This window comes from Protomyctophum parallelum (genome assembly GCF_964188405.1).
Source record: "Protomyctophum parallelum genome assembly, chromosome: 13".
Classification (NCBI taxonomy): Eukaryota; Metazoa; Chordata; class Actinopteri; order Myctophiformes; family Myctophidae; genus Protomyctophum; species Protomyctophum parallelum.
The window spans coordinates 17701982-17729360 of record NC_139708.1 but is presented as its reverse complement, the minus strand read 5'-3'; the positions used below and the strand labels follow the sequence as shown (position 1 = coordinate 17729360).

The following is a 27379-nucleotide window of genomic DNA, read 5'->3' as shown; positions in this document are numbered from 1 at the left end:
TGGCACTTTATTGAAAACGGTAGTATATCATTTTATCATTTAGTACATTTTTGTATATTTTACAAGGCAAACACACAGCATCGCTATAACACTGCAAGGTTAAGGCTTTGTTCCTCATTGCTTTTACTGTATGTAAGACTCAATGTGCAATAAGGTTGAATGTAATGTATGACATGATTGGACACTTAAGACAATCTTGTACCAATAATTGATGGCTTAAAATAGAATTGGTCATTTTCTAATTATTTAGTATAATTGTGGTATAATCTCTACACTCTACACATGACTGTCAAAGTCCACTCACCACGACCCTTTAAATATGCAGTTGTCATGGCCATCCTAGTAAGGCTAAATAACAAATTACTCTCTCTCCCTTTCTCTCTGTATATCAACGTTCCCAATCCCAATTTAGTACATGGTTCAACAATAACGTACTGTAGCCTACCATAATATCTCAAAAGCTAAAGGGTGCAGGGGTGCAGTCTTTCAGATACATTGGTACTTTGGCATTGCACTGGGCAATAACCTCAGCTTCAATCAGCATACCAAGGGTATTTACAAATATTGTATAAACATGATAATGTTTCATGATGTATAGCCACCTGTAAACTAAAACACTGTACTCACTCCTGTATCGTAGCATTATTGAGACAGTTCTGTATGGTTCTTTCCCTACTGTATGCCTACAATCAGCTCTTAAAGATAACTCACTTAGCCAGAAAGCTCATTAGGATTCCCACCCCCAAATTCCCAGATTGTGTCACCTCATCCCTGATCCACAAAGTACACAAAATCATCAAGACCACCCACTCGACCACCACTACCTTCCGGTCATAGTCATACTATAGGTACAGACTACTCCATCATGTACTAAATACATGTATTAGCATTAGCTTTGTTCCCACAGCCAAACAAACTTGAAATAAGTTACCTCCCCTTAAGTTCTTATTTTATTAACTTTATTTCAGATTAATTGAGTACCAAATGGAGGCCTTCTTGGGTTTAAAATCATTTTAGCAGATCTTGATTCGAACTGTACTTTCCTTATTTGCAAAGCATTCAATCAAGTTACAAGAAATCCAGTCCGTGCTGTGTAGTGTGAATCCATCTATTTGTCTCTACTTTGTGATGCCTCATGCCTGTAATTAAGTTTTCATGTAAATCATGTATTTTGTATAATTCTGTACAATTTGTTTGTGTTATGTATGCCACATCTACTGTAGAACAGAATTTCCTCCTTGAGGACAAATAAACTATCTAATCTAGACAATTACTATGGGCCATGCATCTTTGAATTAGATGTCACAGTAAAATATTTCCACATGTTCCTGCAGAGGGTTATAGACAATGACAGTGTTCACTGTTCAATCACCTTACTCAGACAAATATTTATACGTAGTGCAATTTAGTCAGCTAACAAGTAAAATGTATTTGACTAATGAAACTAAATGAAACAAATATGCAAATTATATTGAGTTAAACATAGCTTTGAACAGCTCACATTAGCATGGACGGTATGAAATGATGCCAAGGAAAAGCTTACTAATAATTTCCATCGTCATTTACCATTTAAAATTAAACTTTTAACCACAATAAAATGGCTACCAGTGAGCCAACACTGCTTATATAAATAACATTAATATTTAACAGATTAGCTACCTATTTCAGGTCTGTTAATAAGGTAATATCCAGTCAATTCAGCTGTGAGAGAAATAAAAGGTGTGAAAGATAGCGTATCACATTAGTCTAAGTTAGTCTAATGATTAGACTAACGTTTTAAATTGATTGATAATTTAATTTATCAACCTACATGTATAGAGCATTGCAGTCCCGTCCCCTTTCAGACCAACGAGGGCATTCATTTTTCCATAGACGTTTCAAAAAGTATTTATTTAAAAACCTTTAAAGCCTCGGACAAAGCCAACTCGGATGATGACAAATCATGACAATAAACAAAATATTTGGGCCGGACAAATAATTAGAAAGTGTCTTTTTTTCTTCTTTCTAATAAAAAAAAGTTTATTGTCACGATTTGTCATCATCCGAGTTGACTTTGTCCAAAGCTTAAAGGTCTTTAAAGGTCTAATAAAAATACTTTCTGCTAGATCTATGGGAAAATGTAATTCTCTTCCGGTGCCCTCAAAGGGGGCGGTACTACGACGCTCTATACAGACAAGTCTTTGATACAGACTCTGTCAAACACTACAAGGTTTACAACACATTTACCACTGAAAGATATTCATTTGTGCTATGGTAAAACTATTGCCAAGATTGGCCTCCTAACAACTTTTAAGATAGCTTCAGTCAACTAAGAGCATTTTCATAATGTTAATAAATATTTCTGTAAGTTAATACTGAAGTATAAAACTGTTAAATACTGCATTTCTTAAATATCAAAAAATAAGGAGAGAATATGATGTTATTGGATAATAACATCATATCCTGTGTTTGTAAAACAAACTGCAATATCCCACAAATCTGGGATAAAGTCCTAAACCAAATATTTGTAGATTCTCCACTCCTACGTATACACATACAGTATAAGATACAATTACATCTTTCTTGCATTGTTCAGAAATTTAGAAGCTTTAAATTGGTCGCATGAGGTCGGAGGCAGACATGTAGGCAGCTGCAGCAGCCACAGTGATTTTCTTCTCAATGTGCTTGGTTGTCAGAAACACAAGTTTTACATACAGTTACTTGACATTTCATGTCATGTTATGTCATGTCATACCATGTCATACCTTCCCCCTCCCTGTGGCCTTTGCCGTGGCCTTTGCCATGGCCATGCGTTCTGACAAATTTTTGTGAACTCCTTTTTGCGACACCTTCACATGGATAAAGAGAGAAGCAGGGGACAGGGGGAAGCCGTCTGCCTTCAATAAGTGCACATGACGGTAACCTGAGGAAAGAGAGAACATCACAAACATTTAAATGCTTCAATATATATGTATTATATTTGATATATTCTGCTTTTATTTGGATAGTACAGTTGAGACAGGCAGCAGAGTTTGTCTGGCTCGGGAATCAAACCTGCGACTCTCATTAGAGCCTACTGTATATGGGTCCTATCTTACGCGCCGCCTTACCCCTTATGCCTGGACCTTTTTGGCGTTTTTTACTATTTTGAATATTAGATATGTGATATGCACCTCTATATATATATATATATATATATATTATATATATAGCAGGGGACTGTTTACCTGTCCGTAGGCTTGTGAGAGGTAGGGTGAACTGGCCCACAAAGTCATTCTTGGCAGTATGGTCATGGTCCTCGACTACAAACCGCACCAGGGCCAGTTCAGGAACTTGCAGCTGGAAGCTTAGAGTGCAGTCCCACCGGGGATTAAAACCTATAGAGGGCATAAGAGAGCTATAATGGGAAAAAATAAAGAAATACACACACACAAAACTAGCACTCAGCATGTATCAACAAAGTGTACTGGCTCTAGACTTTGAAGTGAACTGAAATCAGGCTAGCAAGTTCAGTGTTCTATTTTAAATTAATTCACAAAAGTTTTATAGACTTGCTTTTACTACTTGATGATTATAAGTTATAATTTTTCTTATTTTCTTATTATGCTTCATTGACTCTTGTATCCTCTTATGCCCTTCTATTGTTTCTCGCACATTTTTATTTTTGAGGGGTGCTAGCGCCTCCTATGTCCAGTTTTGAGGTGTTTGTCCTAACACAGACATTAAATGCCATTGATAATGAATGGCCAGTTTTGAGTGTTTGTGTAAACACAAACATTGCATAAACACAAACATTGAAGACGATGGTGAGGACGCAAATTATAATTGTATATTTTTATACAAACGAACAAAATAGAAGCAAAAATAGGAAATCTGATGAAAATTGCTGATCTACAAGCTCTACAAGCAATATTTTCTCTATGGGATGTACCACAATGTATAGGGTTTAAGTGGTTAAGGTTCAGAATTAGTTTTGAATCACAAGGCATAATGTTAATATAGTATGTGTAAAAGATTATGGCACTATTACCATAATGAAATGGTCAAGTTACCATTGTTGTCAATACGGTGAGTTTTGTCTCTTAAATTATCAATCCCCACTCCATGAATTTCCACCCACACTTGTGGGTCCACAATGGAACTGGCCTTGTCCATGTTGATTTTTGGCAGCTGCTGTGCAGATAATATCTGAAAGTAAAATCAATCAAGTCAGTCTCTAGTCAAACATGCGTAATACATTTTTGAGTGGTGCAACCACTCCAAGGAACAGCAATGTCCGTGTCCTATGTGACTACCTATGTGACTATGAGCACCAGTGGTGGTGGGGGGGGGGGGGGGGGGGGAGTTGCACCACTCAGTTCACACGGGTGTGATTTTTTCAATATTCTTAGTGAGTGCCGTTGCTGCTCACCCGTATAGTCAGCTGAGTGGGGACGTGTCCAGGACCTCCCCCTGTGATCTCTGGGTTAAAGTTGGAAGTTGGGCTGCGGAGGAAGCTTGGTTTGAGGATGTATCCACAGCGACCGTTTGGAAGGAAACGGCCCTGGTTCAGGTCCATTTGCTCCCCAGGCGTCTGAAAGTTCAGGGCCACTATACAGCACACAGGGGAATGGAAGAGAAAACAACAAAAACAATCATTTTCAACAAAATAAATATTACATTTTAGCACAGTGATTCTCAAAGTTGGTGCCAGGGATCCCCAACGGTCGTTGACGGGGGTCCAGTTTATATAGCATCATAAAAAGAGGAGGTGGGACCCTGCTGCTGTAACCTGGCATGAACTTGATCCAGCCAATTAATTGTCTGGAAGAGTATAATACATGATTTTTGTTGGTTTGTTTTACCATTGTAGACCTGTACATACACTGAATCTGTAAATATATTGAAGAATTGTGAATAATTTTGAAAACATTATGGGGGCTCCTTGACTTGAAGAAGTATGAGATTCTTGAGAACCACCGTTTTTAGCATTACTGTATGCGCCAATGAAAGAGTCAGTAGATGCGAGTGACATCAGTGTTAGTTGTCATAACATTAGTGTCAAGTATGTGATGTTTACTCTCAACAAGCGCCCAGGAGAATTACTGTAGTAGAATACGTGTTTACTGTTGTCTTTATCCTTTTGGGACACCCAGACAACCATACTGTAACTGTTTTGTTTTTGAGTGGTGCAACCACTCCTACAACCAGCTTGCAATGTCCTCGTACCTGTTTGTTTGTTTGTTTGTTTGTGTGTGTGTGTGTGTCTGTGTAAGCATGAGTATGTGACTTAATAATAGCAGTAGGGGGCGCCAGAAACAGTGAGAGAGAGTGAGAGAGAGAGAGAGAGAGAGAGAGGGGGGGGGGGGGGGGGGGGAATTGCACCACTCAGTTCACACGTGTGTGATTTTTAATTAATAAAGTGATAATGGCTGCTAGCTCTAGTGTCCCTACAGTACATCTCTATACTGCAGTACTCACCCATCTGGCAGCCACCATTCCACATTTCCTGGGGGTCATAGTTGGAGGACTGAAGACGCTGTCCAGAGGGGTAGATCCGGCTCAGCTGCCTGCTGTTGTGTCTGACAAACAGCTTTCCTGCAAAAATGAAGAATAAAACAAAGAAAACTTAAAAATAAATGTGAATAAATTACTACATGAAAGTATACAATGTTTTACCCAAACCAACCAGTGTTCGGACAAACCTTCAGGCACCGATGCCTGAAGAAGGTCTAATGACCCAAATGTTGCCTAAATAAAGGTGTCCTTTAAGTATAGACGGTGTGGAGGTAATTTTCCTACTCTCATGAAGTGTGGGTCATGACCGAAAGAATAAGGTCGCGGATACAAGTAGCAGAAATTAGTTTTCTCAGACGGGTGGCTGGCATCTCCCTTAGAGATATTGCGAGAAGTTCAGTCACACAAGAGAGACTCAGAATAGAATCGCTGCTTCTTTGCTTGGAAAGCTTAGGTGGTTCAGGCATCTGGTAAGGATCGACTCAAGGCAAGTGTCTCCCTAGGGAGGTCCCCAGGCAGACCAAGGATCAGATGGAGGGAACATATCTCCAAAATGGTCCGGGAACGCCTCGGGATCCCCCAGATCCCCCAGATCCGCAACCCGACTACGGATAAGCGGTTGAAGATGGATGGATGGATCTATATTTATGATCACTGCCTAGTGCCTATGCACCCATCTCTGAGCTGATCAGGTGTGCATAAATTCTGTTGTTACCCAACCCAATGTTACAAATTTATAAAACACTTAAGGTCAAGATAATATTATTTCAAACCTTCACCTGAGTCTTTGATGTGTTTAAGGGCATCGTTTTCTGAGAAGGAGGACATGTCGCTTGGTGTTTTTTCAGATAATTTATCAAACCCACGGAAGGGGACACTCCTGCAGTACACCACCAATGCTGACAGCTCTTCACTCAGCTTAGAGCAGACCACCTATGTAGGGCAAACAACGCAATTAAGGTGTAGTCATAACACACAGAATCCAAATAATATCCCTGTGATCCTAGAATGATTGTGTACAGTAAGCGATGCTGTTGAAAGAAATGGAGTAGATAAGAGCTGAAGTGAGCAGTAGATTGATTTTAAACACCACTTTTCAAAACGTTGCATAGCACCAAATCATTTCATGTTCTTAACATATTTATTCCAAATGTGTTCATATAGCATAGACAGCTATGAAATGAAATTGAAATTGACTAAACGAACGAACCTTGGGAGCATCCTTCTTGGGTGTATTCTTATTGCTGCTTAGTAACTCGTCATCAGAACTGGAGGAAAAGCTACAAGTACTGTTCGTTTTACCTAGCTGGCCCAGGTGAGGCGTTGCCTTCTTCCCTTTCACCAGAATACGGCCCCGCAACTCCTGCAAAAGAAGAGCCAAAGGAAACAGTGTAAGCGGTGTGGCACTGACTTGTCCACATGGAAGCCATGTAGTGTATGGTGGGTAGAGAAGGCCATGAAGGCCATGGGTCACGTGTTCTACCTCGGGAGAGGGCAGTTGGGTCAGTGGCTGGTCACTGAGGGGCTTGGTGAGCAGCTTGCTGCCCAGGATGGTGCACAGGTGTTTGGCCATGACAGCCTGCTGCTCTACAGAACAGTGGTTCTCCACGGACAGAGTCAGAGGGTATGGAGAGGCCTGGGATGAGACGTAACAAATCATTAAAGTGCAGGCAGACCACAAAATATAAACAGAGGACCTCAGTCTGTAACGCCACCATGTCAAAGTCACAATGCGCCTGGGCTGCATCAGAGAAGATAAAGGTTACAGTAGTAAAGTCTGCAAGAGGGAACAAGTCAAGAATCTAGATTTCGATCTGGAAGATCACTGTGCATAGTGTAAAAAGTACAAAAAACCTTAGGTTACACCAAAAAATGATTAGAAAAAAAAGAAAAGAAAAAAGACCAATGGGAATAGTTGTTGATTTTACATATTTGTTTACTTTTTATATTTGTATGATTTTCTCACCTTAAAAGCATACTGGTTGATGGTTTCAATGACCTCTTTGAAAGGCACCTTGGACGTAAGAGTGCGCCCATGGTATATGACAGGCTCTCCTTTATCTCCATCCCAGCAGTCCAGTTCCACACAGCGACACCCCTGATTCAGAGCCCTGGCATCGTCAGAGACAGAAAGCAGTATACTTACTGTAATCTATCAAAGCAGGGATATCACACTGCAGGATGTGGTTTCACCACAGTTCAAATCTAAATTCATAAAAATTGCTATTTTCTTCTTTTTCTTTTTTTAAAGTCAAGTCTCTTTAAATCTGCTCTAATTTCAACCCAGCGTCCCTTTGGTCACGTCATAAAAAGGCATACAAGACATTTGAAGAAATATTGTGCTTTTAGATATTTTTAAATAGCGCTTAAGTAGTTAAAATATTGACCTGATGTAAGGCTCTGTGCTGCTGGCACTGGTGACTTGGTCCTTGGTAAGGTAGGTATTGTGAGAGGAGGAGATGAAATAGTGCGCCATGGGTTGGGTCATATCTTGGTAGACGCGGGAGTGTTTGGGGTCAAACACATCATTTTCCAGAGACAGCATGTACATTGTGAAACCATTCTGGGTCATGAACTGGTTCTTCTGAGCTGCAATGTGTTACAGAGCATGTTCATTTTCATTACCTATTTTCGATGAAGGGAATCAAAGCATGAACGACACTGAACGACAACATATATCGCAGACAGTGAATTTGTCTACTGTATATCTTTTTGAACTGCTGTAGACGAGAACCCGTGCAATATAAGACACGGTAGACACACTTAATTCTATTTTAACAGGGATTAGACTAATCACAGTCTTGGGAAGTTAAGCTTTTAGTGAGTGTTTCTTGGTGCATGCTTTAGTGTTTTTACCCCAGTCATTGAGCTCATAGGTGCGTATGAGGCTTAAGGCATGGTCCAATGACGGGTCCTCCCCTTGGTCTCCCAGGAAGTCACGGAGCTCAGCAGTGGAGAGGACACAGCCATTGCCTGAGTAATGTCTGAACACGGAGTCCAGCTCTGGCCGCCTCAAAAGCTCCCTGCAGAACTCCTCAATCTCTGTGGGGTGCAGCCGCCCGTCACACGAACGGTCACATTTCTAGGATACAGATGATAGCAATGAAAGACATTATTTATTTCGAAGAGATACAAGATTGATGTAAAATGGAAGAATAGAGACACAGGGAGATGGTCTATTGCCCTTTTACTATGGTTGGACCTTGTGATCTGCTGTTGTTTTGGGAGTGCATCAAATTCCCAGGGTAGAGGGCACCTATATATAATTTAAACCAACCCAAGCATAGTTACCGTACATAAAACAGATATCATACACTGCAGGCTGCAGCAGGGATCACATTGGAAGGGAACATGAAAGCAACAATCTAACAATAATGAAGGCCTGAGACATAATATACATAGCTGGTAATCCTCCAAAATAAAGTCATTAACTGTGTTTGAGAGGCAGGGTAGATACTTGGAGGATTGGCTTAGTAACTGAACACTTATTCCACACCCCATGCAATCTTCATCACCCTAACAAGCAAAATATCACCACCACCACCACCCCCTGGATTTAAAGACTGATTTATATTTAGTCACAATAGAGCACCGAAGTCTGACGTCACTTTCAGTAGAGGGCGTCAGTCCCCAGGTTCATGTATTTGTTTAGTTGCATTGAAATCACCATAGGAGGAGTTTTAGATTGATTCATATAAGAACTGTGTTTGAAAAATAAACATGTCATCCCGGCCGCTTCACTCACATGGATATGAAGAATCAACTGACTGAGAGAAAACGCTAATGTTACTGCTGCTGAATTAGTTAGATTTTCGCTAGAAGCAGACTGTATCATATATGAGTGACTGACTGTTGCAAACGATACAGAGACACCTCCCTGACAATAACGCCGAGACAGCTTGTTTATTTTTGGACCACAACGCTTATAGTAGACGATATTAAGATCACCCCATGTTATTCTCCATAGAGAAACTACTTCCGTGAACCAGGGGAATCGTCGGGATGAGCGAGTTACGTCAGGACTTCGGTGCTCTATTGTGTCTTGCACAGAAAAGAGACAATCTACAAGCTCACGTGACGTCTCCATGACATGTTGTGAGATCTGCTATTTTCAATGCACGAGAAAGGTGCGGCAACTAAGTATAAATCAGACTTAAGTCTTAACTCTCTCTTCCACCCTAATACTCACCTGTTATTAAAGGTGCAGCAAGTTATATGTTTTTAAAATAAGTAAAGCTCTATATTGTGATAATAATCATTGCATCAATATTCTGATAGTGTTCTATATTATAGAGATATTTAACATATCACTTACAGCACCTTTAAACATATACTGAACATGATTATGTACCCCTATAACCCTTACCCTTAATGTATCACAAGATTATGTAACGCTATGTATCATAGATGCAAAATAACCCCTACATAATTCATTTAAACCTGACCTTGAATAATGAGCGTGCATACTGCTCATTCAGTTCAATATTGATCATTTGCAGCAGTCGTTTGACTTCATCATAGCTCATCTTCCCGTCCTGATTCTCATCCGCTCGTCTCAGGTAGCCACGGATCCAAGTGTCAATGGTTAAGGAATAGAACATGACTACATACATAGCTATGGCAGTATGTGGATTCACAGTGGGCTACTTAAGTAATATTCATTTCACACTCATTGTTGAACACTTTGATGTCTAATAACAATGAACCATATCTATGACAGAGTTAATAGAACAGTGACACTTTTTAGTTAGGTGGCCCCGACATTTGTGTATACTGTAGATAATGATCAGATTACAACTCTCATATACTCCTGGGCATGACCTAATGCCCTACTGATCCATGTGTTCTCATCTAGAAAAAAAAATCAACAGAAGGGTGAGATAAATTCGTAAGACTCTACTACACTGCAGAGCAGGGGTGCCCACACTTTGTTTTGACTTGAGAGCTACTTTCAAAATGACCAGTGAACAAGATCTACCCGCCGAAAAAAGAATATTAAACCATTGCTGAAAATAGTTTAAAAATGGAATATCGGAGCTACAAATGTAGGAAATGTAGGAAATAGAGGGGGAGAAATGGAATAGGTAGGGTTTATTGTATTTAATCTGTAATGCTACTGACATTTGTGGACAGCAACACTCTTGAAAACAAAATATTGCATTGTGGATTTGAACTGACAGGCCCTTTTTGATGTCAATCAATCAAGTCACCTTAATTCAAGTGGCAGATGCCACTTTTTTTTATACTTTTTTTTGTCATGTGATGTGATCTACCTGCACAGCCCTTGTGATCTACTGATAGATCGCGATCTACAGTACCTTTTGGGCACCCCTGTTGTAGAGTATGTCTACTCTCGCGGCAACAACTGAGTAGTGGGTACCAGGGATTATAATATTGACAAGGATATTCAGACTATATTTAGACGGTGTTTTCTTGCAAGTCATTACTGCACATGGAAACTATGGACGTGGGATTGTACGTGCGTTACAAGTGTTGTGCAACATGGGCATTGGAGCGAAGAAGGATATTGATCCAGTTTCTCCTTCTGGCTCATGTTGGCCACACGTTCCTTCAAGGTCCGGATTCCTCGGACCCAGTGGCGAGCTTCGTCCTCGCTGGAGCACTGCAGGTCCAGGCTCTTCCGGGCACCCCGGAACACCACCGTGAAGCAGTGGCTCTCCGGTATGGACCCGACCAGCTTCCGTAGAGCCTCCGACTGGCATCCCTCACGCACACACTCCACCTCCGCCACTGAGACTGCATGGGGGAGGGCACGGAGAGGGAGAGACAGTCAATGTAGATATAGGTACAACAGGGACAAATAAACACACACACAGCAGGAGAGAGGCGGTTATAAGTGTGTCACTGTTGCTGAGTAAACAGAGCTTTGGCTGGACACTGGCACAGCTTTAAAAGCCCATGGAGATCAATGGAGATCTGTCGTAACTAAAAGGCACGGGGTCAAGTGTTTTCTGGAACCATAAAGTCTCTGTTGAATTAAGGATGGCATGGCAGTGCCGAGCACAAGTACACACATGATACATGACCTGCATAGGCCTGAGCAATGAGAAATGTGCCTGATATACATGCCACACAGCAGGATAATTTTAACCTGCAACTCTATGACACTGGATGTTTGGTTGAAAGCCATGCTCTCTCTCTCTCTCTCTCTCTCTCTCTGCAGAGCAGAGCAGAAGAATTATAGCACCACCTCATGGGCCAATTTGCACAACATTTTATACAACATTGTATACACCACTGAGTGTATCCGTTTTTAACTCAGATGAGAATGTACAAATGTACGACATCCATAATGTCTCAGACTTAGATTAACACTGAGGATTTTATTGTGTACTGTAACTGTGTGAAAAACGTCATTCAGTGTGGAGGAGTTTGTTTATCTCTGAAGAGACTTCACACAAACGGGCAATACAGTGTCTCTCCAGACAATTGTCTCATTCATTCTCTTGCTGGAGGCTATGAAAGCCCTTGCCATCCACCTCCTCAAAATTGCTGATACATTCCTTCGCCTTGGTTGTCTCGACTACGACATTAACATGTATGTGTGTGAGTGTGTGTGTGTGTGTGTGTGTGTGTGTGTGTGTGTGTGTGTGTGTGTGTGTGTGTGTGTGTGTGTGTGTGTGTGTGTGTGTGTGTGTGTGCGTGTGCGCGTGCGTGTGTGCCACCGCCACGTGTTGACTGTCGACTGACAGCCAAACTTTCAAGTGCTGCATTCCATGTCACGTCCCTCAGTGTAGATCAGGGCACAATAGTGAGCTACTGCCAGGTGCCAGATCTCACATTCCCACTGGTCCTGCAGGACTGCCTTAAACAGAGCATAGTGGCACCAGGCCAAACTACAAACTATCGACATGCACGCACACACACTGTACACAGAATTGTACATGTATACGTAAGATCTGCGGTGTTAATTTAACCACATTAATCCAGGCATCCATATTTTGGGCATGCCTTCATAGGCGAAAATAGCTGAAGTACAAGATCACAACTACCTCGCGATGTGACGTGTTGTGAGCTTGTAGATTGGCTATAGATTTGCTGTTTCCCGTACGAGTAGTACCACAAAGTGACACAGTGGTCAACTGAGACTGAGAGTGTGCGTCAAATGTTTTCACTCTCAATTAAATGAACACAGAGGATTTTACCGTGTATGCAACTATATGCATGCCGTGCACACACGCCCATATGCAGACTATGCACACACACAAATGTGCATAAGCATATGCACACAAATATATACAGTGCATAGTGCATATACACACAATCTTGCCTGCATTGGACAGAATGGACAACCAAGTAACCTCTGTAACGTGGTTATGTTGTCTATGTGATATATAGTGGCCACTCTGCCCCGGCCCTGTGAGTTGTCAACATTGTACGGTGTCACTGTGCACTTCTGAGTGTTACAACACGCCACAACGCCGCTGTTCTCCCTATTTTTGGCACAGTGCGTTCACGGCTGCATTTACCACCAACCCTCAATGACCGACTGCCCTCTCACCCCATGCTACGCAATACCCATCCCCCGAGAGCCGTGGGTTAAAGGTGTACAGTACACAGTGAAACCCTCAGGGTTTCACTGTGTAGCACGACACACATTCCTTGATCAGCAATAGCAATGCTGCCAAGAAGATTACATGGATGTAGCAGAGGTGTCATGCACAGGGAACTATTCAAAGAGACAAGAGGGCAGGAGATACTGAGAGAGAGAACCTATAGGGTAGGGAGAGAGAGAGAGAGAGAGAGAGAGAGAGAGAGAGAGAGAGGAAGCGAGAGGAAGCGAGAGAGAGAGAGAGAGAGAGAGAGAGAGAGAGAGAGAGGAAGCGAGAGAGAGAGAGGGAGAGAGAGAGGGGGGAGAGAGAGAGGAAGCGAGAGAGAGAGAGAGAGAGAGGGGGGGGGGAGGAAGAGAGAGACAAAAAGATTAGTCCTTACTCGTTCTGATATATTTCAACTTGTATAATATATTTGCGTGTGTTTTTGTAATGAATAAAAAGAGCAGTATAACATGAAAGTATTCTTACAAATGCATATAGGGAAACGTTTTCATGGAAACATTTACACTTATTAGCCCACAGACCCCGATTTGAAAAGTATCAAGGACCCCCAGTTTGACATGCACCACAGAAAGTATGGACAGTCGCACAGGTACTCCCAGATATATTTGGTAAGTCGCACGGATCCAATTGCAGGTGCATTTGCGTCCAAAATGGTGTCAATTTTGAGCTTTGGCTTGAGAGAACTCATGGCTTTTTCAACCTGTGATGTTGTGAGCTTGTAGATTAGCTGTTTTCGCCGGAGCGTGCGCTGTAGCCACTTCACGCTGAGTGTGTGTGTGTGTTGGGGGGTGGGAGAGGGAAGACAGTTGTATCTTGTGTTGTGTTTAGCCGCGCGAACTGAAGACGGTTTCATCCCCACTGCACTTGGCCAGGCGTACACACATGCATGCACACACACACGCTACACAGAAAATGTGCGCTTGTCCACGTGTGTGCACACACACAGAGTACACACGCACTGACACACACACGCGCGCGCACAGCGAAAGTAGTTTGCACGCACGCACACACACACACACACACACACACACACACACACACACAGAGCAGGTTGAAAAGGCCCTCAGCTCTGAACTCGGTAGAATCTGCACCTGGCTCGCTGATAACAAACTATCTTTACACCTGGGAGAAACTGAATCCATTCTCTTTGGATCTTATAGTAATCTCAGCAAGGCAAATTGCTTCTTGGTAGAGTGGGTGAAAATGTTATCACACGTAAAGATGAAATTCAAATTACCAACCTAGGTTCCATCCTGGAGGCTAATCTTTCCGGTGATAAAATGGCCACCAACGTAACCAAAAAAGTCAACCAAAGAACAAGATTCCTTTACAGGATCTACTCACTGGTCAACAAAAACACCTTGAAGACCTTAATAGGAGCCCTCGTACAAGGTTTCTTTGACTATGCATGCACCTCTTGGTACCACAGCACCTCAAAGGCCTTTAAAACTAGGCTCCAGACTTCCCAAAACAAACTGGTCAGGCTCCTACTTGGCCTCACCCCCCGAACCCACCTCACCCCTGCCCACTTTGACAGGCTGGAATGGCTTAGGATCGACGACAGAGTACAGCATCTTGCAATGTGTCTGGTCCACAAGATTCGATACACCACCAAGATACCCATGTACCTGTCTAGATACTTCCTTAATGTTAACGAATGTCCACACCCACAACACCAGAGGAAGTGCAACGAACCATATACAACCCAGATTCGGCACAAACAAGGGACTAAATTATTTTCGCTCCTATGCCACCAAAATGTGGAACACCCTACCAACAGTCATTAAGACATGCGAATCCCTTGACTCCTTCAAAACCGTTCTCAAAGGGCACCTATACGGACAGCTGCAATTCGAAACTGGCCCCCGTAAAATCTGAATTCCCCCGTGGGCTTTTGATGTCGGAAGTGGTGGAAGTCAACATGTGAAAGCAGCAGTGGATCCAGCGTGATGCATCAACATAAGATAAGCAAGGGGGCGGGCGTCAGCGTGTGTGTGTGTGCAGATAGGCGGTGGGCCAGGTGCAATATTGTATAGGCCACTGTTTGTTGTGTTGCGGTGGGAGCAGAGGAAGCTTGACAGTTCGGTAACACCGAGAACAGTGGCCTGTTCTCATTCCAACCTTGAAACTGACATTTAGAACCAATAGTTTAATTGAATAATCGAGAAGCAAGTTTTGTTTTTCATATAGCAATGAATTGACTCAAAAACATTCTAATTTATTGTGTTAAAACTAAGCAACTAGATTGACTTAGCCCTACATTATACTATGTTGTACAACGATGGATTAAAACACACACACACACACACACACACACACACACACACACACACACAATATGCACGCATGCACACTTATCACAAGACTGAGTTGTGAAATGGCTGGTCAGCTGATTTAGCAAAACATAAAGTAAAAATCGTATTTTGCAGAGGAGGAGAAAAGGGGGAGGTGTAAAAGGTCAAAACCCGACAATAATAACTATGTTCCCACACGTTAATGAGCCAATACTGTATATGGAGGATTACAGACAGACATCATGTGACATCATTAGGGAGCTGCTGTGACTGTGGATTTCCCTTTCTGATCTATCCTTTACACTTTACAGAGATTGTGTCAGGGATAAGGCATGCAGCATACTGTAGGCTACAGTCTACCTGACTATGACTAATCACACTTACAGTAAAGAATCTGTCTCTCACATGTTCCTCAGACCTGAAGCTAACCCTGTAATGTATTCAGATATATTACAAATGATCAACTATAGTTACTTTACTTACAATAGACCCAAACACTGATCAGAATTAGGTTATACATTATATGGTCCAACCAGATATAGCTGCTGCACATGCTGCTTAACACACAGAGGGAAAAGAAGAGAAAAAAAAAATATATATAGCACATTGTTGACATACTATTACTTGACACTACTAGACACACACACACACACACACACACACACACACACACACACACACGTCTCACTTGCTGAAGAGGGTTTCTCCTTGCAACAATCCCTAAGTCAACACAACAAACAATGAGTGCACTGCACTTGAATAGACTAAAATAGGGAGTGTTGCTGGTGGAGTATTTCTATAGAGTTCTTCTATATTAGCCTACTTTTCCTTCGGCGTACTACTAACTTTCATCTTTCATCGTGAAAAGTATACACAACATGACCACCCTCGGTTAGGGCAAGGTGTTGTCGAACGCCGTTTCCTTCCCTGAAACTCACTCACTCAAAATATGATCCCAAAACAAACATCTTGGTCCACGCCTTTCCTCTTCCCCTTTCTTGGCCTCGCTCCCTCCCGTCTGTCCACCTAATATGACCCCTCCTTGCTCCAGCCAGGGCTACTCACAGGTCTGCTGGTCTTTGGCCTTGCGTGTGTACTTGGTAGATTCACACCACACTGTGACCCCGTCATCCAGCAGCTTCAGGGTCCGGCTCTTCTGCCATCTGGAGCGTATCTTCGTCATGTAGGAGCCCTTCATCATCGTATGTATGTCCTCATTATCCAGCACCCCTGGAACGTACACACACACACACACACACACACACACACACACACACACACACACACACACACACACACACACACGGTCATATGATAAGACAGGATAAGATTAACCATTACGATCCCCGCAAGGGAAATTCATGAACAGTATAGTAAGCTGTAACCCAAGATTAGAGAGATAATAAAGATCAAAATGAAAATAAAATAAAGTAAAAATAATTTGATTTAACTATAAAATAATTTGATTTAACTACGGTATTTAACTATGAGAATTTATTTTAAAAATATTTTAAAATAAATAATCACACCTGTGTAATAATAATCATCATCCAGTGATGGTCTTTAAGATGGGTCCCATGGACATTTTCCCACTTCTACTACTACGGTAGAAGTCATATTTTGACATTTTTACAAATTGCAGCATTTACCTCCATGTAATCTAGTATGGTTATAAAATGGTTATATTCATGTATAAAATATATCTGAAAGAAATAAACACAATTCTAAATGCAAACAACAGTGCAAAGTATATGCAAACATAAAGTAAATTAAATAGCACCAAATTACAGTACAGTGCTGAGTACAGTAGTGTGTCCATGGGACCCCCAGAAAGGTCCACAGATGGGTCCATTATCAATTATCTGCGTTTTGGGATGGAAATTGCACCCTATTAGCATCACTGACTTCATGATGTAACATGTTGATTCAGCCTCAGACACATGACATAATTCTCCATTCATTGTCAATGGGCATTTAATGTTTGTGTAAAATGAAAATCTACACTAATGGCTGAATATAGGAGAGGCTAGTGCCCCTCAAAAATAAGTATATTTACAGTCTGACACACTGCTTGACACTCAGCAGTCCCTGCGACATACTAGGGTCATGTCCAGGGGGTGTACTTGTACATCAAGCTGCCTCACGCTACAGAAACAGGAGATAGGCTCCTGCCCTATGGGTCTCATGGCTCGGCAAGGCTACTACTTACTACTCTCGTCTAACTATAAAGGCTCTAGATTTTCGGTGGTTAGGTGACCACCAAACTACAACATGATGTCACGAGCCGCGGTGAAGAGCAAACCACCGCCACCGCTCCAGCCCTTCTCTCTGTTTTTACTCACCACCGCTCAACGTTATTTCAGGTCCGGTGGTCAGCTCACCAACCGGAGCGGTGGTCACCTCACCACCGAAAATCCAGACAATGAATAGGCCTTAAATCTCAAGTAATGTGAGATTTAGCCTTCTAAATCCTGAGCTAACTTTTCTGATTATATTCTACATACTGTAGCAACAACAAACCAAAAGGTGTTCCCGCATTGAAAGGTATAGTTACATATAGGGGTCCCTGTCTAAATGGGTTAACATATACTTATTTATTGCTATATCAATAAATATAAGTATAAATGTACAATCTATTCTATATGAATGTATATGTATGTATGTATGTTTAGCCAGCACGCACACGCACACACACACACACTTTTCCTATGGAAATAACGATATGATGGGAACTATGCATGAAATTAATTTCACACACCTTTTTACTTCTGTAAATCTGTGATGTAACAAACACTAAGTTGGAAAATTTACCTTTAAATTAAATTATATTTCTAGTGTGTTGATAACACATTTCCTTCACAAGAATGGATTTTAAAGCATAATGCCAAGACAACTGTGTGTTCATAGCTGATCCCTCCGAAGGCATTGGTCTGCAATGTTATGGTTACCTAATGGACACAAAGTGAATGTTTACATGCACATTTGTGTGACTCTTGGTCCAGTGTGCAAATAGAAGCAAACTAGCAAAGTACGGTAGGTCCTTAGCAACCCATTGGTGTGAACTAAACAGTTTTGTGTCTATAGAAACCTCCCCCCTTTAAATTGAGAAAACTGTGTTTAGTACTTACAGACTAAACTGCAATAAAAATGCAATTTACTTGCGATTCATCTAAATGGATTTGACTCACTGGATTTAATTTTCTTAATAGAAAGATCATTATTTACTTTAGAACTTAACATGGTGTTAGAATCTGTTATTCTAATATTTGTTGCTAATATATTGATATCAAATATTGTTAAAATATAACCAGCTTGTGAGCTTAAGTACATCAGCTATTTAGCCATGCGACATCGTCATACAAGTTGATACGACTAAGTATAAATTAGGCTTGATTCGTCTTGATTCAAATTGCCACGGCCACATATTTTACCAAGTTCCAAGCTACATGACAAGCTGTTCAACGCCCCTCCCCCTCAAGTAGAAACCAACTGGGAGCAGCCATGTATTTTATTTCTCTCCTTCATCCCAGGGTGAAAAACAAAAGATTTCCCCCCTTCAGCCCTCCACCAAAACAACCCTGTTTTCCACACGGTCACCAAGCTGTGTAACAAGACATTCCCACAGGCAGAGCACAAGGACCTCATTAACAGCAGGTCAGTGACCATGCTGCTCAAACTGCCTAACTGCCTCTCTGTTTGAACCCGCCGCTTATTTTATCATCACGTCCATAACCTCAACTTTGCTTTTCTCTGTCTGTCTTAGAGTCTTCTTACACTGTTTATCTGCCAAATGCAGCAACTGAAATAACGATTGCCCAAAATCACTGCCAATGCACTGTTCCAGAAACATTTCACCTTGACAACACCACGTACCAAAAGAAATGCTGTGTGCCCTACTGCCTGTGCCTGTTTAGGCTTCTTTCTTTACAGTTCTGTAATTAAGTACGTATAAGAAGAATGGGAATTATTCTTAAAGCCCAAGAGCTGAGCCTCTTTTTTCCCCGCAGTGAGCTGCAACGAATTTTGTTGACATACACTTAACCAGATAGTCAAAGCATTGCATAGTGAGCTATAGCAACCATGCTGAGGAATGCAAGTATGCAACAGTAGGCTCTTGTGGTGAGAAAAGAGTGGAAAAGAATAGAACAAATTATTAAAAATTAAATAAGGTGGTGAAATGCTTTTTGAGGGCAATAACTAATATAGTGAGAAATTTCGATACAGCTGGCCTGGGCAAGCAAGAATAGAACATACAGAGATCAAGTGAGAAGTCACATACGGTGGGAACTTATAAGCAATAAACATTTAAGATCGGTCCCATGTGGTATATTTCTACAAGAATATATCAACACTGAGACCAGCAGGGATGCCCTCACCCTGTATCAAAAAGAAGATCAAAACAATCTTGACCTACTGTAACTGTGCTTGCATGTTTGCTAGACACTGAGGCCTACATACCAACATCTCATGGGGTATGGTTCAGGTTTCGCTCAACATACCCACTACCATGAGAGCAATGCGTCGATTCTACACTTATAAAGATAGAGAGTTGTTGTAGACATGATATGGGGGACTGAACAGTTTAATTTGCCCTCTGTGCTCTGTCATGCCCAAATGAGATGTCCTCAGCACGTGGTTCAATTTACTCACAGCTTAATTCGTTTACAGCCTAATTTATCACATGACCAGGTGGCTCGCTTATGTTTTGTTCCCTCGGGTTAGCCTGTGGAAAAAATACTATTCAAAATAATTTAATGTATATCCAAAGAAAATAAAAACATTTGGGCAGGTGCTGAAGAGAATGCAAAACATCCAAAAGAAACGAATCAATGGCAACGCAGGCCCTCCTCGGTCACTCACTCTTATAGGTGGTGCATTTAAAAATTATGAAGGCAGAGTGCAAACTGTTTATTCATTTATTTTGGATAATCAAAAGTGTATTTTGAAATTCAAAATTTGGGAATACAATGCAGTCTGTCTGTATCAAGTAGCATTGGCCAGATTAAATTTAAGAACAGTTTCTTGGTCCCCCTATGAATGTTGCAATATTCATGCACTCAATAATCAATATGATGTGATTATAAATACAGTTTGCATGCATATAAACACTGGTTTTACAGGAAATATCAGTGTGGAGTCAACTGACAATGGTTATAAATGAATTAATTAATTATATACACGTACATGATGTATATATGACTATTATACAAGTACACATACACTACCCAAATCAACCCAAACTTTAACCTCCATTGTGGAGGTAAACGAAGTAAACAGAGGGAGGAGTTGTTCCGATACCGATACCAGTACCGGAAAGTCTGCCAATACTGGCTAACATGCTGGTATCGGTATAGACTATAGACTCAGTATGCCAGTTTGTGACAATCCAATCCACGTAATTTATCACATGACGATGATATCATTTACAGATATATTTTGAATGCTTCAGTTGATGTTGCACATATGCACAACTGTTTTATACTCTTACTGTACTATTTACATTATATATTACTTATACAGTGGCTGCCCTTTAACAATTCTTAAAGGAACCCCCTCAAGGAAAAACATCGGTACATCTCTAGGTGAGCGGTCCTTGAGGGGGTTCTAGGAGGTCCTACAATCATAGCACTAAAGGTTTTCAAAGAGATATACCTGCCAGACGAGTAGGATACAAAGGCTGAAATTAAAGGCTTGCATTTACATTCCAATGGGTGATTCCTGCCCTCGCCTTATTGTAGATACGCCACTGGTCCTACAGCACAGTTGTTTTCTTAGGGGTCCAGTTATTAACAGTTAATAACTTTAGTAGTGATATATAACCTTGGACTCCCTGGTAAATCAAATACAGTGTCCCCTCCTGAGGTCTATGGCGACGCACATATTGAACCATTTGCGCTTATCTGACTTTTGGTAAACAAGGAGGACTAACTCCAACCTCTCAAATATATCGGTCTCATGCAACACACTGTTGTTTTAGTGTAGCCATGAGTGTTTTGTAAATCTGAGTATACTGTACTACAGGTGTTATGAACTAAAACAAAACATTGTTATGAACAATAATTTGAAGTAACACACCGAGAGAGACAGAGAGAGACACAGAGAGAGAGAGACAGACTTGACACATATTGTGGTTCAGTTTCCAGACATCTCTGAGGACATTCTGGAGACTGGCAGCTGCTGTGTGTGTGTGTGTTCAGCAATTCTCTATTTTAAGCGAGGTGCCGAGTAAAACCTGAGTGCCGAGTGTAAAAATTGACACAGAGTTAGATTAATGCCCAGAATGTTTATTATATGTTTTCAAAGTGGGGTCTGGTGACCCCCAGGTTCCTATATAATAGGCCAGCTATTTAAAAGACATTTTTGAAAATGTTGGCCCTTAATGGCACAAAATATTTCCGGATGGAGGTCCAAATGCACATCAAAAGAAAGTTTGAGAAAACACTGGTTTACTGTGTGTGGATTGAAACCATTGGGTTTTATCATGTGAAGTGATGATGAGAGGGAGTGGGCATATGGGCACTGTCACACATGATCACTTTCACTTCTCCACACCCACCCCATTTGATCTATTGTCATGGTGTTTCTGTTTCACTATAACCCATGTGGTGTGCCATTTGTGTGTGTGTCCTTTTAGCACCTTTTGTATAAATCTGTTAAACTGTTCAAGACAAGTATTCAATCAATCGATTAATCAATCAACCAATGAATCAATCAATCAACCAATGGTGTCTTTAGCTCTGTCACAACTGCCATCAAGTTATAAGAGTACAGTCAAAATACTTTCATAAAAAGAAAAACTAGAACTCAAATTATTCTAAATTTAAACAAAATTTAGGCTATAGGCCTATATGCCAAATCCTAAAACCATGCAGAGCATACAAGTAGGCGAAGTAGCCAAAGCCAAACTAGCCTACAAATGTAGCTTAAAGTTGAAAATGTCAAAAGTCTTGATCCAATAAACTTCGTTTTGTGTTGGTAAAGGTGACGTCGATGTGCACATAGTCTACCTACCGTACCACTTGCATATTGTTTTATTTAATGCTACAGTTCATACATCAGAAACCCTAACAGCCACGACTTAATAGCTATTAAAAGTTCAGAAGAACTGACCATCAAGGATTCGCATGACTGTAGTGAAATGTTAGACTAGAGGTTCGTTCTAAGTAGATGCCTTACCAAGCCTCTTGAGAGGTTCCTGTGTCTTTTCAACCAACTTCTTCTGTGAATTGGCACCGGTGGCTGGCATCTTATTGCTGCCAAGCATTATGCCTATGGGAACTCCGGCGAATTCTGTTATATCCTGCTGTAATTGTCACTGTCGGCTACTCAGACTAAAGTCTCGGCGCAGGTGTCTTCCCGCATGCACGGTCTGGTCTTGCTCCCGAGTCCCGAATCTCCCGAACTACCCCGAAGAGAGAGGGGGGAGCGCAAATGTCATTCCTCTCACTCCCTTCAACATTTCAAGTCCCTCCCGCTCCCATATATTTAAGTCAATGGTCCCTCCCCAGTCACCGCTCCGTAATACGATCCCAAAGACTTAATAAACAACCCCTTACCCCCTGCCCTTATATTTCCTCGTCAGCCAACTTAAAGCCATTAGTATCAACTTAGAACGTAGTCGTACACATAGTAGAACAACTGTCTGACGATACATCATAATCATATCGACACCCGCAGTTACAACTTCAAAAGGCAAAAATGTGTCAGATGATGATCAGATCAGATGTGTGTCATCATGTGTCAACTTATTAGAAAATGCACAATACAACTTTTTGTAAACGTTGTGTCCCCCCCCCCCCCCCCCCCCACCCGAAACCATGAAGCATATAACCAGGAAATGAAATAAGTGCATAAACCTGTTAGCTTCATTCACATGATTAGGACATTCTTTCAGAATATCTTTCCAATCAATTGTCAAGTGGCGACATCTGGTGGTTATTGAATACAACCGCAATCCTAATTAAATTACAGGTTCATGATGAACTGAGACTGAGAGGCTGCCTGTAACTAGTCTGACTGACAAATCTGAATTATTAAATATACTGCATAGCATATCTATAAATCTACGTCTGACGTTTTTACATTTTTTTTAAAGCAATCAAACATTGATTGATTGAAATTTGTATTCGCGCAGTAATGTAGATTGTTTGAATGGGTACATTTAAACGAAAGTACAGGTCAATACAAAAATTCCTATGAGGATAAAACCAGAAAGAGCACACACACTTTTCAAACATATTTCATTCATCAGAACATATAAAGACGTGTACAAATATACAATTCTATGCAAAATAAAATCATAAGAAAACAAAAAAAGAAAGAAAAACGTGTACAGTATGGCAAAAGGGGGGGTGACTAACTTTTTTACAGGGGCCAGTCTCGAATTGCAGCCGCTGATAACCGTTTTGAGAGCAGTTTTAAAGGAGTCTAGCAATTCACATTTCTTAACGGCTGTTGGCAGGGCATTCCACATTTTAGTGGCATAGGAGCGAAATTAATTTAACTCCTTGTTGGAGCCAAATATGGGTTGAACGTAGGGTTACCAGAAGATGTCCCCCTTAGCGTGCATGGGACAGTCCCTCATTTCCAAGACATTTCAGGTGTCCCACAAATTCAGACCCTGTCCCACATTGTGACTGGCAGGCAGTCAATTGCCCTAATAGTTACTCCCCTAATAATTTAGTTGGCTTTCTGTTGTCTCTTCTCCTGCAAGATGTGTTTTTAAGCCTGTTAACCCCTTATGGCCAGAGACGTAATTTGCGTATTAAATCAATAAGATAACATTAGAAATATCCACTATAGACTACAGTAGCCTACCAAGTTGGCCATATATGACCAAAATTTGCATTTTAAAACAAAATGTGCGACGCCAAGAGGGGTTCAATAACAAAATGACTGGCAATATTAGGCCTATGGTCGAATATGACATCAAGGCATTTAATAGCAACTTAGAAGTTGCTATAACGCCGTCCTGTCCCACTTGTCCCAAGAGTTCTCAACGGCTTCAAAATTAAGACCTGACCCTAACTGGGCCCCAAGTGGTCCTGCCTGAGGCCCAGCCGGGCCCGACTAATTAGCATACATTTTAGGCAGAATTTGAGAACTCTATCACAGCGTAAAAGTTAAACCCCAGTCAGCACCATCTTCATAATAGATAATTACACAGACAGAACAGAATTATTATTTTCATTATACCAAAAAAGAATGCAAATATATATATTTTTTTTTCATGGAGCCTGAGCCCCGGTCATAGCTTACATTTTAGGCCCATTCAGGCCGGGTTCGGGCATAATTTGAGAACTCTACTTGTCCAAGTTGTCCCACACAAGCGATTCTTCTGTCCCTCAAATGCAGTTTCTATCTGGTCACCCGAACGTGGTTTGTGAAACTCCCTCTGGTGTTTTGATCATGACTTCGGATGTATTTTTTACAGGTACATAGGTATCTTAGAGGTGTAGCAAATCTTGTAGAGATTTGTAGAGTTTTTGCAAGATTTGCAAGTTGCTGTACTTGCCATGTCTGCGATGAATATGAATCTAGTAACCTCTAAATCTTCATGGAGTAAGGCTAGATAGGTCCACTGTGAGGAAACATAGGCTAGGTTAAGTGAATATTTTCAATAGATATGTAACTGAATAGATAAAAGAAGAAGCAGCGCTTTGTGGGAAAACTGTAAACAGGTGCTCTTTGGAGAGGGTTTTGTAGTTTCAGGACAAGAGCTCTTTTAAAGTTCAATATCAATACCTTTGTAAAAATCAGTGGGAAAAAAATCGTGGCAAACTTAAAGAAGGTCCAAGGCAACTCTGTTCAGTTCAAGTAGAAAATCCTTTATTCCATTAATAAGCCATGGTTAAAAAACGTTGTTGACCTACGCGTTCCGGCCTAAGGCCTAAACCTTGAGGAAACGTAGGCTATTTTTAGTTTCAGGACAAGAGCTCTTTTAAATTTCAATACCTTTGTAAAAATCAGTGGAGAAAAAAATGATGGTGGTGATGAACTTAAAAAACTTAAAGGCAACTCTGTTCAGTTCACATATAAAATCCATTAAAAAGCAAGTTAAAGAGTTAAAAAACGCTGTTGACCTACGCGTTTTGACCAAGGCCTTCATCAGGGTCCACAGATATGTAACTGAGTAAGAAGGATCATTAAGGAGATGCACATTGCTCAAGTGATCTGATGCTTGTACTGCCCTATCTGTAAGGTGCAAGACATGTTTCTCCCTACAACTAGCCTGTTAGTCACATAGCCAGACAATATCAAAAGCAGATAAGTCTGGCTATGCAAGGCTACCCTACAACACCCACACCCTCTTTTCATAGTAACCTACCAAATGTGTAATTCTTCGTCTTTCACAGAAAACACACACACACACACACACACACACACACACACACACACACACACACGCCACAGGGAAAGAAATGTGGATGGGCTGTTTGTTAAGTTAATATTCTTAGTCATAGTCTTTTTTGAGTCACAATATTGTAAACATCCTCAAGTGCTTCGTTATATTTAGGTTCAGAGGTAGGCCAACATAATGTATTCGTCATCTCCTTTCACTTGCAGTAACAACCATGTTACAGGGTGAGAGATTAAGTCATGTCTGGTAATCCACTAAAGCTGTGATCTATGCAGGAACAGCACCAAATACAACTCGTTGGTTTGAGCCTGGGACCTCCAAACATGATTTCCCAATGTTTGTGGTCAGAGGGTTTCATATTAACTGGGACATGTCACCCCCTCAGTAGTTAGAGCTGTGCCTATAACCCTTACTCTAACAAAGGAAACACAAGGCTTAGGTCACTGAGACTAACATTTCCATGCAGCAATTGGGGAAATATTCACCCTTTGCACAGCCACAGATAAGGTTAATAATTTATTCACTTTAGAATTGTGTGATTTAATAATGGAAAATGCAGTCTCGTGTGCTAAAAAATCTTGTAAGGTCAGAGAGCACTACACTGGGTAGGGTATGTTTGGCCCTAACTTTGTCTAAATGCATCTGACATTGGACAGTGTCTTGCACCATCTAATTATGTCTATTATGTTATATTGTTATAACACAAAGCACTACACCACTATAAAGCTACTTATGTCAGTAAACAGATTGATTATTTTAGTCAATAGTTGTTGGCATAAAACAGTTTATATGGGCAATGAATGAACGACTAAGTCCATGTGTATAGCTATGCCATTATTTCTTGTAAAAGCAAAACATAGCTTGCTTTCTTTGAATGCCTTAAGCTATACGCCAACTGCCTGTCAAATAAGAGACAGTCTATTTCCTAGAAGCAACAGAGCTAATCGAACATTTGAAAGCAAACGTTTTACTTCTTAAGTGAAGCCATTTTCAGACTTTTGGATCAATCTTTTTTATTTTTATGTTACATCCAAAAATTCAGCAGAACTTGGCTTGGTCAATTAACTATTTACAATCTTCTGCTCGATGTAAATATCACATTTCAGAGATTAGTCTGACCCTCTAAATAGTACGGCCTACTTAGCAGCTAACTAGCAGTGTGGCCGACCACTATTATATATATATATATTAACGTTACATTATAGATATTTTTGAACTACCCAATAATGAACATGCCTGACTAATTGTGGCATTCATGAGTTAGTTTATAAGTTAGTATATTATGTTTAGCAAGGCAGCAATAGCTGGGAACTGGGAAGTGTTATGCTAACCTAGCTTCATATGACTGTGGTGCTAACATTAGCAGTCAGCCTGTCCACTTGTTTACTAACAAAGGAGGAAAAAAAACATTTATTTCAGCCACGTAACGTAACGTTTAATATTTCGTTGTTTTGATACTTGGTGGTTTTGTTATTTTCTGGGCCTAGAACTAACACCGTCTGCTCATTTGCTAACCACCATTTAGCTAACGTTAGCTAGCTAATCGGTAGCAGGATGCAACAATAGTTTTAAAGACGACGGTTTTGCAGAAAAGGTGTCGCGACAGTTGTGTTAGAATTGAACTACACCACACTGTCGACTGATAGTAAAACTATTGAGCGACTGTGAGATCT

The 27379-nt window shown here is 40.9% G+C and overlaps 1 protein-coding gene across 2 annotated transcripts; it reads right to left on the bottom strand.

Moving 5' to 3' along the window:
• plcd3a (phospholipase C, delta 3a) lies at positions 1-22804 on the bottom strand. Of its 2 annotated transcripts, XM_083780173.1 has the most exons (15): positions 22523-22804; positions 16412-16576; positions 11004-11232; positions 9921-10050; positions 8332-8557; positions 7863-8064; positions 7442-7586; positions 6959-7111; positions 6686-6838; positions 6255-6408; positions 5440-5556; positions 4391-4569; positions 4032-4167; positions 3207-3356; positions 1-2902 (listed from the first exon to the last, which is right to left on the bottom strand). In XM_083780173.1, the coding sequence occupies exons 1-15, from the start codon at positions 22608-22610 to the stop codon at positions 2739-2741; spliced, it is 2391 nt and encodes a 796-aa protein (XP_083636299.1). In that variant the 5' UTR covers positions 22611-22804; the 3' UTR covers positions 1-2738. The 2 variants fall into 2 exon arrangements, with proteins under 2 accessions (XP_083636299.1, XP_083636300.1); XM_083780174.1 differs by lacking the exon at positions 1-2902 and having other exon boundaries at positions 3229-3356; positions 4010-4167.
• Between the last annotated feature and the right edge of the window lie 4575 nt (positions 22805-27379).

Bases quoted from the DNA above. Each gene is read 5' to 3' on its own strand.
- plcd3a (XM_083780173.1), bottom strand. From the start codon at position 22,610: ATGCTTGGCAGCAATAAGATGCCAGCCACCGGTGCCAATTCACAGAAG. The intron at 8,558-9,920 runs GTCAGGTTTAAA...TCTGTATCCTAG, and splicing joins ATGCACGCTCATTATTCAAG to AAATGTGACCGTTCGTGTGA. The intron at 5,557-6,254 runs GTGAAGGTTTGA...TCATTTTTGCAG, and splicing joins TAAACACATCAAAGACTCAG to GAAAGCTGTTTGTCAGACAC.